At 58.2% G+C, this 11,673-nt stretch overlaps 1 protein-coding gene across 4 annotated transcripts; it reads right to left on the bottom strand.

The window, feature by feature from the left end:
* Positions 1-56: 56 nt before the first annotated feature.
* MICAL1 (microtubule associated monooxygenase, calponin and LIM domain containing 1) lies at positions 57-11,314 on the bottom strand. Of its 4 annotated transcripts, none has more exons than XM_052645559.1 (26): positions 11,116-11,314; positions 9,495-9,565; positions 9,086-9,391; positions 8,788-8,995; positions 8,423-8,527; positions 7,975-8,079; positions 7,709-7,864; positions 6,996-7,096; positions 6,238-6,495; positions 5,849-5,964; positions 5,529-5,655; positions 5,301-5,382; positions 4,588-4,735; positions 3,973-4,163; positions 3,695-3,783; positions 3,525-3,578; positions 3,248-3,331; positions 2,974-3,130; positions 2,581-2,657; positions 2,011-2,287; positions 1,795-1,895; positions 1,416-1,529; positions 1,197-1,290; positions 924-1,023; positions 736-809; positions 57-332 (listed from the first exon to the last, which is right to left on the bottom strand). In XM_052645559.1, exons 3-26 carry the CDS (start codon positions 9,341-9,343, stop codon positions 184-186), a joined length of 3,225 nt encoding a protein of 1,074 aa, XP_052501519.1. In that variant the 5' UTR covers positions 9,344-9,391; positions 9,495-9,565; positions 11,116-11,314; the 3' UTR covers positions 57-183. The 4 variants fall into 4 exon arrangements, with proteins under 4 accessions (XP_052501519.1, XP_052501522.1, XP_052501520.1 ...); XM_052645562.1 differs by having other exon boundaries at positions 3,525-3,566; XM_052645560.1 differs by lacking the exon at positions 11,116-11,314 and adding an exon at positions 10,741-10,796.
* Positions 11,315-11,673: the final 359 nt, after the last annotated feature.

Here is an 11,673-nt window from a genome sequence, read left to right as displayed (position 1 = left end):
CGTCTGCCCTCCCTGCTCAGTCCCCACCTCACACCTGCAGCTAGCCAGAAGTCCTGTTTATGTCAGAAACTTTTTATTGTAAACACTGAGGCCCTCTCCCAGGCAGCCCAGATGAACACAGGATAGCGCTGTCCTGTGGTAAGGCAGTCTTCCTGGCAGATAAGTCAGGCAGCCTGCCCTCTTCTAGCCCTGGACCCCGGGCTCTGAGGCCAGCTCACTGAGCCTGCGCTCCTCCTGGAAGCGGATGAGAGCATCTCGCTGGTTCACCACATCCAGCAGCTTCCGCAGGACCTGGTCCTCAGCCTGCCGATCAGCAGCTGTCTTTAGGGTTTCTGAAGGGAGGAGATGAAGCTTAGAGGACAGAGGATGCGGCAGAGAGGCACAAGAGGCACAGCCTAATCCTGGCCTGTGTGACTTCTACAACCCCTGCTGTTTCCCACCCTGTCAGACTGGCTTGTCAACACTAATGGTTTTCTAGCATTGTTTAGCTGCAACATCATTCTTAAAGGAAATCTGGTGTAAAAGCTCAGTTGTGCAGCTCTGACTGAAGGTTCAGAGTAGGGGCTTGGGGCCCCATCCTCTGGCGTCCTTCAGTTCAAGAGGCAATTCCGGAGGCATTTCAGCCTCAGAGGTACTCAGACTGGAGGACCTGGGCAGACTAGAGGACTGTTGCTGGGCAGTATCTGCAGTCACGAGGCTTGTGCAAATACCAGCCTCTCCCCACATCCTGCCTACCTTCCCGGTTCATGTAGGTTCGCAGCTCTTGGTCCAGCTGCCACTGTTTCTCCTCTAAGTTCAGCTCCTGCACTCTGTGGAGGGCAGGAATAGAAAAGGCACAGATGCCTAGGGTGAGCAAAGCCCTGGCTGGGGCCTGCCTGATGCAATGCCACTGTCCCCCACTCCCCAACCCTTACACCCCTTACGTGATCATGAGCTCAGCCTCCTCGGCCACCAGGCTGTTTTTCTTCTGAACAAGCTGTAACAGCTGTTCTACCCATAATGCCTTTTGCTTTTCGGGGGAACCTGATAAGGAAGAGGGGGGGCCAGTCAGGCCTCCAGCCAGGATCATAGGAGTCGAGGCATGAGGAATAGAGCCTGCTGTGAGTCAGACCTAGCAGTTTGCGGGTTGCTGGGGTCAGAACACAGTGCCAGGAGGCAGAGGTCTCGTAGTTTATCCCTCCCCTGTCTTTACTCACTGCTCTGGCTCCTCAAAGCCAGCTCCAGCTCTGTGCCCCTGGCCTCCAGCTCCCTCAGAGCAGCCTCAATCTCATTTAGTCGCCGCTGGATGGCCTGAGGAGTACAAAACAGGGCCCAGGAGTCTGGTGATTGCTCAAGAACAGAGTCCCAGAGGAGCTCTGATCCCCAGTCTCAGGATTCTGACCCCATCAGAACCTCTGGGAACCCTGAGGCCGCACCTGAGCCTTGCAGAACCGCTTCATCTCCTCCTCCCTGGCCCGGCGCAGCAGAGTCCGACGCCACGTTGGATAATTGTTCATGGTGCCTGAGTTCTTAGCCAAGTTCCTCAGAAACTGTGACAGTCAGGTAGATAGGGGTTGGGGAAGCTCCCATTTAAGAAGGACCAGAAAGACCCTAGGCTGGAAGTGGGGTAAGTTCTGATAGAAAAGGTAGAGGCTTAGAGACATGAAATAGTCAAACCAGGCGAGAACGCATTTGGAGATATTTGGGCTCAGAAGAGGCCGGGTGCTGTGGGTTTCTCCTGGGTGAGGGGAAGTGTGTGTTGAGTGGATGTGTGCTGGCTTGGGCAGAATAGGTGGCCAGGTTCTTCCCACTCACCTGTTCCATGTCTGAGTCCAAAGGCACATCTTCCTCTTCCTCTGTTTCCTCTTCACTGGAGGAGGAACTCTCTTCTTCCCCTTTTTCCATGGCCTCAAGAACTGAGCAGGATGTGGACATGGGCTGGAATCCTCACGACCTCCCTCCCCATGCCCCACATCCCTGTCCAAGAATCCAAAAACCACCCACCCATCCCCACCCTGAGCCAGCAGCTACCCTGAGGGCTCTGGACTGGCATTCCCCAGCCCTTGAAGCTTGCTTCCAGGGCTTGGTGGGCCAAGGCAGAGCAGCTTCGGGGGGGCTTGGGTGGAGGCTCCATTTCCGGGTCAGGGGTGAGATGAAGGGAGGATAAACGCTGGCGTTCTGGGCTCGAGAGGCGGATCAGTCGACGGGTGGGCTGGCTGGGGTTTGGGACAGGACTGGTCCCTTGGTGGAGGGCTGTGGGAGTCATGGGGCTTGATGGCATGTTATTCTCACTCGGCATGGGAAGGTCCTAGAAAAGCCACCAAATGTTCTGGTCAGTGACCTGCCCAGCATGGGCTGAGGCTGCCCCTTGAGAGAGATGTGGGCCCTGGCATTCATCCATTTGTTGCCATTTACTGAACAATGTCAGGCAGTGTTCTGGATACTTGAAATACATCAGTAAGTAAAACAGGACAAAGATCTCTGCCATCATAGAGTTTACACTCCCGTGGAGGACATTCAGTTTCCCCCCACTCACTCTGCTGGGCCGGGGAGCCCTTTCCTCCTCCTCACCCCGCCACCACACACTTCCACAGCTTTTACCTGACTCTCAGGACCTCTGTCGCTGCTATCTTCTTTGTGGCCTGTCTGAGGCAGGTGCTGGAGGCAGTAGAAATATCCTGAGAAGGTGGGAGAGGGAAGGAGGCATCAGACGTAGGCAGACCAAGGATCAGATAGTCAGTCTATCAGGGAAGGTGGGGGTGACAAGACTGCATTTGCTGGTGAATTTCTGCCAGCCTCCTGGTTTCTCAGAACCCCACATTTGGGGCTTTGGAGGGGACAGAGAAGACTGAGCTTGGGAGAAGAAAGCGTCATCTTCAGCTTGTTTGTCTACCTCATGCGCAGCACCCCAGTTCCTCTCCACTTTCAAGCTCCTGACCCCGCCTGGTAGGGCCAAACGCAAAGTCCCTCTGAATGCCTCCCAGGCCTACTCACCATCTCCTGGGTGCCGCCCATAGCCACCTGGCCATAATGTGGCCTCACAGATATGACAGCGGAAGCAGCTCCGGTGGAAGAAACAGCCATCAGCACAGAGGCGTTCCAGGATATAGAGGTGTTGCCCACAAAGTGCACACAGATCCTCAGCACTGGCCTGCAGTGACCCCCAGGTCCCAGGTCAGCTGGAGTCAAAGCCAGGGTCGGCCCTTCCCCTGAAACACCTCCCTTCCCTTCCCAGGCCTTTGCCTGCAGACAGGGCCCCTGTGCTCACGTCCTGCTGCTGGGATGGCGGTGTCATTGGTTCATCAGGCTCTTGGACAGGTGGCTCCTCAGTACTTGGGGTCTCAGCCTCTATCTGAAAAGGCCGAGAGGTAGAGGGACAGGGTCAGTTAGGGAGTCATGTGTGCAGATGAAAGAACTGGAAGGGAAAGGCAGTGAGACTGGATGGGGGGTTGGGTACAGGAGCTTGGGTAGCAAGCAAGACCTGGGGGACAGGACGTGGGTGAGCACCTCAGGGAAGGGACTGTCCAGCCTTTGCATGCATTTACCTCCAGGCGAGGCTTCTTGCCACCAGCATCCTCCCCATTTTCCTGCAACAAGTCCTACATTCTAAGCATGGGCTCTGAGCCCCACTCTTCTCCTTTCCCCCATCCTGGATGTCGTCCTCTTCACCTCAGGGAACCCCACTGCCCAGCCCAACCCCACCCAAACTCTCCACCTGAGTCCGGGTCCGTTGCAGGGTCCTCTGCAGTTTGCCAAGGAATAGTACAGCAGTGGCAGCGCCTGGGGAGCCTTGGCTGACCGAGCCTGTGAGGAGAGTCGTAGAGATCAGGGGAAATACTATATCCCCAGAAGTGAGCTATGAGCCAGCCCAGAAGGCTAAAGGATACCTCTCCCAGGATGTCCCCTATAGGGCGCTCTCTCCCTCGCTCTGTCTGTCTGTCCCTCTCTCACACACACACACCATTGTCGTCCCACCCTCATCTTCCAGCTCACCTGGGTTGTGTGGTGTGCTCTTGAAGGCACTATGGAAGTGGCTGAGGTAGGCAATGAGGCCCAGTGGGTCACTCCCTGCCACCATCGCCTGTGCGGACAACACTGGTGTGATGCCCAGCTCATGCTCTGCCATCTTCAGCGCCCAAGAAGTAGCTTCCAGAGCCCCCATTCCCTGGATCTCGGAAGGTTCTCTATGGGGCAGCAGGGAGAAAGGTCAGTGGGAGACCAAAACTTGAGCCCACGGAAAGGGGAGACAGCAGCAGGGGAGGGATAGCGGGAAAGGGAGGCAAGGGGAGGAAGGGTTTTTATTCTCCGCCACACACCCACCACCACCCAGCCAATTACAACGGCTTCTGGCCTTGGGGGGCCTCCACCACTCACAGAGCTCTCCCTATTGAATGGATGCTCATGGGCAGAGGGGCAGGAGTACTATCTCTAGGGAGGTGAAGTGACTAGAGCAGAATTATTAGCAAGTGATGGTGCTGGGATGCAGTGGCTGTGCCCCTCCTACATGGTGATCCCCTGCCATTCCACACTGCCTGGAGGGGGGCAGCGCAGAGGCATGGAAGAGAGGGAGGGTCTATCAGGGACCCCCAAGCCCAATCCCTGACTTACAGAAGGGCGGGCCGCAGCCGGTGCACCAGGGCGCACAGAGCCAGCCCATCAGCCCAGGAGGAAGACAGGTCAGTGACATGGACACCGGGGTACCCAGCTGTCTGTTCCTGGCACCAGCGCAGCAGCTCCTCCTGGGAGCCCACTGCCCCTAGGAAGAGGAGGCTGCGCTTGTACCCAGGGCACCCCAGCCCACAGACAGAGCCCAGCTGCTGGCTGTGGGGTCTGTATGGGAGCCAGAAGCAGGGACCCACCCCGACTGAGCACCAGCCTAAGAATGTGAGCAGCACCTCCTTCATCCCCATTTTCTCATTTGAAAAAAAATCTTTGGGGGGAATAAAGTGAAATCACTGCTAGCCACAGAGAGGCCAGCAAGCTATGAACTGAGGGGCAAAGGAAGCCCAGTGGCTGAAAGGAGAGGAAGGTTTGGGGGTCTGCCAGGTGGGAAGGGGCAGGACAGCCGAGAACGTGGCACGGCTGCCATCCAGTGTTTCAGCGGTGGTTTAAGTGCTGAGATACTCCGCAAAGGCTGCCAAATGGCTGCTGTGAAGCGCCCGCTGCCCTTTGCTCTCCAGGATGCCCCCAATCTCCACCCCCCAACCCAGTGGGGCTCCAGCACTCTGCTCCCTGCTGCCAGCGGCTGCAACTGCTATCGGTGCTTACGCATCACTGTTTGGTCAATGTTTTAGACGTGCCCCTGGAGGAGGCCTGCTCACCAGTGGCTGGCTTTCCGGAGTCTGTCTTGTCACCCATCTTCTGCACAGGCTCCTTGGCCTCCACGTCGTACAGGTCTCGTACCTACGGCAGCCCCTTTCAGGTCTCCAGGCGGGCTCACCACATACCCACTCAGCCCATGGGGAAGGGCTGCCTGGGTGGGGCTCACCCAGAGGGACAGTGGCTGCAGGGACCAGGAGGCAAGGCCTGCCCTGGGGTGGAGTGCTGACCTGACTGGGGGTCACAGCCCGCAGGTTCAGGTTGGGGTAGCGGGTGGCGGGGTCCAGCCCATACTGCGCCACGTTGCGGTGCATGTTCTCCGGGGACGTCTGTGACAGGAGCTGGTACAAGCTCTCTCTGGGGGATGAGGGTGAGGGACAGGCACAAGCAGGAGGGCACCATTAGCGCTCACCCCTCAACCACCACTGGGCCTTTGCCTTGTTCTCCTTTATCCACTCCCCCATCTACTCACCCAGCATCTCCGAACCTATTCCTGAGTCTTGTCCCACATCCAGCCCTGCCCTGCCCCACCCCCCAACTCAGGCCTCACCTCTCTGCTAACACCTCTAGGGGCCCAGTGCCCTCTGCCCACCGCTTCACCATCCAGGCGGCATCAAAGGCTGCCAGGAAGCCCCGGGCCACTCCTGTGCCCAGGGGCCAGAAGGGCTGCAGGGCCAGAAGGACAAGAAACAGTTCAGTGAGAGCCCAGCAGAGGGCCCAACCCAACAGGGTTGCCGGAGCCCACGTGCCCCCGAGGCCAGAGCAGGGGCCCCCATGACACCACCAGGCCACCCTCAGCTCCTCTTTACAACAGTAAACCTTTTATTACCCTCCCCTTCCATGAGGCCACTTCCTGCCCTACCTAACCAGGGAATCCCCGTGCCTCCTTACGCGGAATCCAGAGAGCCACCCCCCAATCAGGGAACACTGAGCCCTCACCTCCACCAGACAGTCCCCGACCAGCCCCAGCAGCAGGCGGGTGCCGTGCCTCTCCTGCACCCGAGCAGAGCTCTCTGCCCGCATCATGCTTGTGAAGTCAAAGGCAGAGACGTCCGGCCGCCCGTGGGCATCCTGGGCAAAGTCCAGCTTCCCAAGCTTGCTGTGGGTGGCGAAGTCGGCAGCTGCCCGAGCAAAGCGCTGCAAAGCCTCGGGCACCACGTTGGCGCTGCCCAGCAGCCGTTCAGTATCGGGCCAGTCCTGCATGGCCAACAGATCAGAACCATCAGTGTCCTGTCCCCTCAGGTATAGTAGGTACACATCCTGAGGCCCCAGGAACGGGCTCCCCCAGATTACACAGCAGTTGGTGGCTGAGCTGGGACTAGACGTGAAAATCCTGCCTTCCAGGCCCAGCATCATTACATGTGTTCAACTAGTTCATTCAGCAGATACCGCCAGGGTGCTTACTACATAGAAGGCACCATTCTAAGCTCTGGGAATCGTCAGCAAGGAAGAGACAGACAAAACCCCTCGTGGAGCTTAGTCCTCATGGAATGCACTGCTGGGACTGCTATATGGTGTTGACCCCAGAATAGGATTCAAGTGGCCATGGAAGTCTCAGAGGAGAAGAGCTTACTGAGGTAGAGAAAGTGCCACTGCAGACAGGATGGACTCCCTCCACCCCCAGGGGGAGACCATGTCCAGGCCTGGGCCCCACCTCCCAGGGTCCACCATTCAGTCCCTCCCTGCCTGGGCCCCACCTGGCGCAGCACTCCCAGCCGTAGGAGGCACTGCTTCTTGGCTGTCATCACGAAGTAGTGGGTGTCATCCTTGTAGTACACAATATTCTCCAGATCAATGCCTGTGGGGTCAGGGCAGGGTGCAGGGGATGGGTCTCCTCTCATTATGTGTCACTTCTCCAAATACTCCAGACAGGCCTGACCTCTGAGCTGGGATCACAGCTTAGCCTGCAGTGGGTCCTCCCTACACAGGGACCCATGAGTTCTGGTGGCACCATGGGCCATCTATCTCAGGCCCAGCAGATGGAGGAGCAAAGAGAGAAACTTGGGTGGAGTGGCAGCGGAGAGACGTGTACCACACGGTCACAGGCTTGCAGAGGACAGCCTGGTTTCTCCAAATGAGATGCGTGGTAGTGTGAAGCCAAAGAAAACCTAGAACACCTCTGGAAGTACCACTTACACTTTGAATTTATGTCACTTTTATATTGAAGCCTATGTACAGAAGCACAAAGCAAAAGCCCATGCATTTGGCAAGAGATTTCTAAGACTTGTCATGCTGGGTGACCAAGTGCGGTTGTGCCTGCTGATTCCCTGGGGGCTCAGGTTCTTTGCTGCCAGGACCACAAAGATGGACAAGTGTGGGATTCTTTGGACTGTGGACAGGTCTAAGAGAATCGGGAGCTAGGCCATAGTCAGGCACTCGGAAGGGAAACCCTGTGCGGAAGGGCCCTGACCTGTAGCTTTGAGCAGGCTCTGGAAGAAGCTCTGGTTGTAGATCCTGGCCACACCACTGATCTCGGGCACCTGTGTCTCTTCCACGGTGCGCCCGTTCACAAAGTTAGCTGTGATGCCAATTGCCAGTTTGCCGCGCATTTCTCGCACTGTGAAGCCTAGAGGTGAGGACAGGTGGGAAGTGGCCGGAGGATGAGGGGTGTAACAGCCTAGAAAGGCCCAGGAGGAGCTCAAGATGCTGGCTTCTTCAAGGGAAGGGATCACTCACCTTCAGGGACAAATTTACCTCCAGCCGCAGAGATGAGGACATCAAATTCATACTTGGCCAGTTGGGCTGGGGGGTTGGGCTGGAGCTGAGCACGCCAACCACTCCCTGGGGCAGAGGATGTGAGTGGTACAAAGACATAGAAAACTGAAGGGGTCTCTATATTCCCAGGACAATCCAATGAAATAAATAAACATTTAAAAGGTTTTGTGGTTTACAAAGCAGTGACACACTGTCGATCAAATGATACCTTCACAACAGCCATGGAAAGGAGGTGAGGAAAGAAATACTTCACATTTTACAAAAGCCCAAAATGAGACTCAGAGGGGTTTGAAAAAGGCCAGGCTGTGAGAAAGGGAGACTCAGCTGACTCCCAACCTTACCCTTTTTCTTTTGCAAGGCCAGGGTATCCTTGGTACATGGGGGTTCTCAAGAGCAGAGAAGTACTTACCCTTTTTGGGAGGAGGCTGCAGGCCAGTGAAAGTGATGCCCCAGTGAATTTCCACCCCCAGCAGTAATGCCACTTTCAACAAGAGGAGCTGCAGTTGCCGGATGCCTGGAAGGGAGAAGACATTAGCGACAGGGACCCCAGGATCCTACAGCCTCCCCAAACACCAGTGTGTACCTGGTTTGGGCTGGAGAAGGTCTTAGAGCTCACTCAGTCCAAGTGCCCGTTTTACAGGTGAGGGACCTGAGTCCTGAAAGCCATCTGACTGCAGTGAATCTTGACCACCCTGCCCTGGGCTGACCCCCACCTACTGGCCTGTCTCTAGGCCCAGGCTCATCCGCCCCTCCAGGCCACCACACGGTGCTCACTGATGTGGTCCAGGGAGCCTGTGCAGAAGCGCCCATAGAACTTCTTGGCGCCGAGTGCCCGAAGGTCGTGGATGGTGAAGGGCCAGAGGTGGAGCACGTTGTGGCGAGAAAACTTGGTGCGCTTTTCCACCAGCACCACTCGGGCCCCCAGCATCGCCAGCTCCACAGCAGCCCGCAGACCGCAAGGTCCCGCCCCCACCACCAGGCACTGCGAACACACAAGGCAGCACAGGCATGGCGGGCCCCCTCCTCTGACTCCGCCCACTCTCCAAGCCCCGCCCCAGGCACTGAGACACACCTTAGTGCCGGCGCAGGCCCGGCCCTGCTGGTAGACCTGCTGGCTCGCTCTCTTGTCCAGCTTGGCCCACAGCGACTTAGCACTCCAGTAGTTGAGCTGGGCCTTGATCTTGTGGTACTGGGAGAGCCCCCCACCAGGCTCCAGCCCCAGGGCTCCGCATAGCCCTTGGAAGCTGCTCAACACATCCTGGCACAGCTGGGCCTGCAAGAAGCTCTCAAAGTGGGCATGCGCTGGGTTGGTGGAGGTGGGTGAGGCCATGGAGACCCCAGGGAGGGGTTCCTGGGGAGGGGCAGAGGCACGTGGTTGCTGGAAAGAAGAAAGGAAGAGATTGCAAGAGGCTGGAGAAAGGAGGAAGGGAAAAGGAAGAGGAGAAGGCAGTGTGGTATCCCCAGGGAGCTCCGGGTCCTACCCAGATGGGCTCCTCTCCTCCCTGTCAGCTGCTCCACAGACAGCCGCAATCCGTTCCACTTCAAGTGAAATCTGCCAAGTTTGGAAATGAAAAATCAGCAGTCCTGAGCCCAGGGGGCCTGCAGAAAGCTAGGGAGCCTCCCACTCAGCCTTCTCAGCCAGGAATCTCCAGGCTCTACTCCATCCCTGGGGGACAGCAGTTCTTACCCCGCCTTCAGCGAGGCCCTGCAAGCAGGCCGGGAGAATTTCTCAGACATGAAGAGGGCAGGGTGTCAGAGAAATGGGCTTTCCTTGCAGTACAGACAGGGACAGATCTAATATCTGCAACCCCAGCTGCCAGGCACACACACTGTCCCATCTCACCCCATGCCTCCCTGGGCCCTGCAGCCCTCAACGGACTCAGTGTGCCGTTGGGTGTGGTGTGTCTTATGCCAGGGGCAAAGTTTTCCTCCTTAGCACTTGCCATTGCCTCTTAAAGGGGAGGAGGAGGTGGTGGTGGTGGTTTAGTTGCTAAGTCGTGTCCAACTCTTGGGACTCCATGGACTGTAGCCCACTAGGCTCCTCTGTCCATGGGATTCTCCAGGCAAGAACTCTGGAGTGGCTTGCCATTTCCTTCTCCAGGGGATCTTCCTGACCCAGGGATTGAACCCAGGTCTCCTGCATTGCAGTCAGATTCTTTACCAACTGAGCCCGGAGGGAAGCCCCTTCTCTAACCACGTAGGATCCACTTCCCACCACCAAACTACCTTAACAGACAGCCCCAGGATGTTGCATCTGTCTGGTGACAAACAACTAGGCCTATTTCTGACTCACTGTGGTCAGAATACTTCCCCTGTGACTTGCTACTGCTCCAGTGGCCACAAGACCGTTCGGGGAGTTGCGGGGGGCGTCAGGGCAGCAGGATTCGCTCCGCCCAGCTTCTCTCACTCCCACAGACACCCCGCCCCATCCCTGCTCGCTCTCCCAGGAATCTCTCCAGACAAGGCTTCTCTTTGTCCCCTTCTCCCTCGCTGGGGCACCCACCCACGCAACTTGAGGGGTGGCAGAGCTTTCTCACGTTGGGACCAGGAGGAATCAGAGGGTAAGGGGATGTGGTTGCCCACGGGGGAGTTAAGGACGGTGGTGGCCTACCCCAGAGAAGACCCTTGAGCTGATCCCCCTGACCCCATCAGTCGCCTCCCCGGTCCCAGCCCGGAGCCCCGCAGGCCAGGCCCAGGCAGGAGATTAAAATCACCGCCACAGGTCACCTGGATGAGGCGGACTGAATGTCAGTAAGAGCAAAGGTCTCTCTTGCAAGGTGGAAAGGAGGAAGACCTCAACGAAGTGGGGAGAGGGGCGACCCAATCTGGAAACACCAAGACAAAGAATGTGCGAGCGGTAGGGCGGTCCAGAAGGATGGAGGGAGCTGGACCACTGGCAGCGGGCGGTTGGGAGTACTCACACTCTGGACCGTAAAGTTTGGGAGGGGCTGGGCAGGACGGAGGCGCAGAGAGACTGCGCCTGACGGGCCAGGCGGGATTCACGAGGGCCTCGAGCCACATTTCCCAGGAGGCGCATCCCTACCCCCACCCCGGGACCCCGCGGGTCGGGGGGCGCACATTTGGCGCAGCTGGACAACTTACCGGGGGGCTTGGGAGCCCGCAGGGGTCTCTTCCTGCCAGGCGGGCGTGCCAGTCCGGGCGGGTTGGGAGGCGGGGACAGAGGAAGGAGGGTGGAGGAGGAGGAGGAAGGCGGGGGGTGGAAGAGGCAGAGGAGGCGCGGACCAAAATCTGGGGTTGAGGGCTGCGGGCCGGTGCGCCCGACCGGCGAGTCTAGCTGGGCGTGGGCTTCGGCCAAGCACGCTCAGCCGGCAGAGACTTTATTGGAGCCTCATTAACATCTCATTAGCAGGCGATCCCCGGCTGGGGGGAGCCAGGGGCCCGCCCACGGCTGCAGGGTGGTGCCCGAGGGCGTGGCGCCGCAGACGCAGTGTTCCGGCTAGGGGCGGGAGACCCCGGCCCAGCCTAGCCCGGTCGCTTAAGCCAAGGGTCGGAGGCTCCGGGAGCCCGGCAGCACACCAGCGGCGGAGGTTCCGGGATCCCGACAGCACACCAGCGGCGGAGGCTCTGGGAGCCCCGCAGCACACTAGCGGCCTCCGGCTCCATTCCGGAGCCTGCGCCTAAAAGCTTGTCCTTCCCAGG

Source organism: Budorcas taxicolor, chromosome 9 (assembly GCF_023091745.1).
Source record: "Budorcas taxicolor isolate Tak-1 chromosome 9, Takin1.1, whole genome shotgun sequence".
NCBI classification, from domain to species: Eukaryota; Metazoa; Chordata; class Mammalia; order Artiodactyla; family Bovidae; genus Budorcas; species Budorcas taxicolor.
The sequence above is the reverse complement of the archived record's forward strand: the minus strand, read 5'-3'. Positions and strand labels throughout refer to the sequence as shown.

What these genes read in the sequence shown, in the direction of transcription:
- MICAL1 (XM_052645559.1), bottom strand. Translation starts at nt 9,343, where the DNA reads ATGGCCTCACCCACCTCCACCAACCCAGCGCATGCCCACTTTGAGAGC. An exon ending in GAGCCTGCTCAAAGCTACAG is followed by an intron (nt 7,097 to 7,708) that starts GTCAGGGCCCTT and finishes CTGACCCCACAG; the next exon opens with GCATTGATCTGGAGAATATT. An exon ending in GCCAGTCCAGAGCCCTCAGG is followed by an intron (nt 1,896 to 2,010) that starts GTAGCTGCTGGC and finishes CATCCTGCTCAG; the next exon opens with TTCTTGAGGCCATGGAAAAA.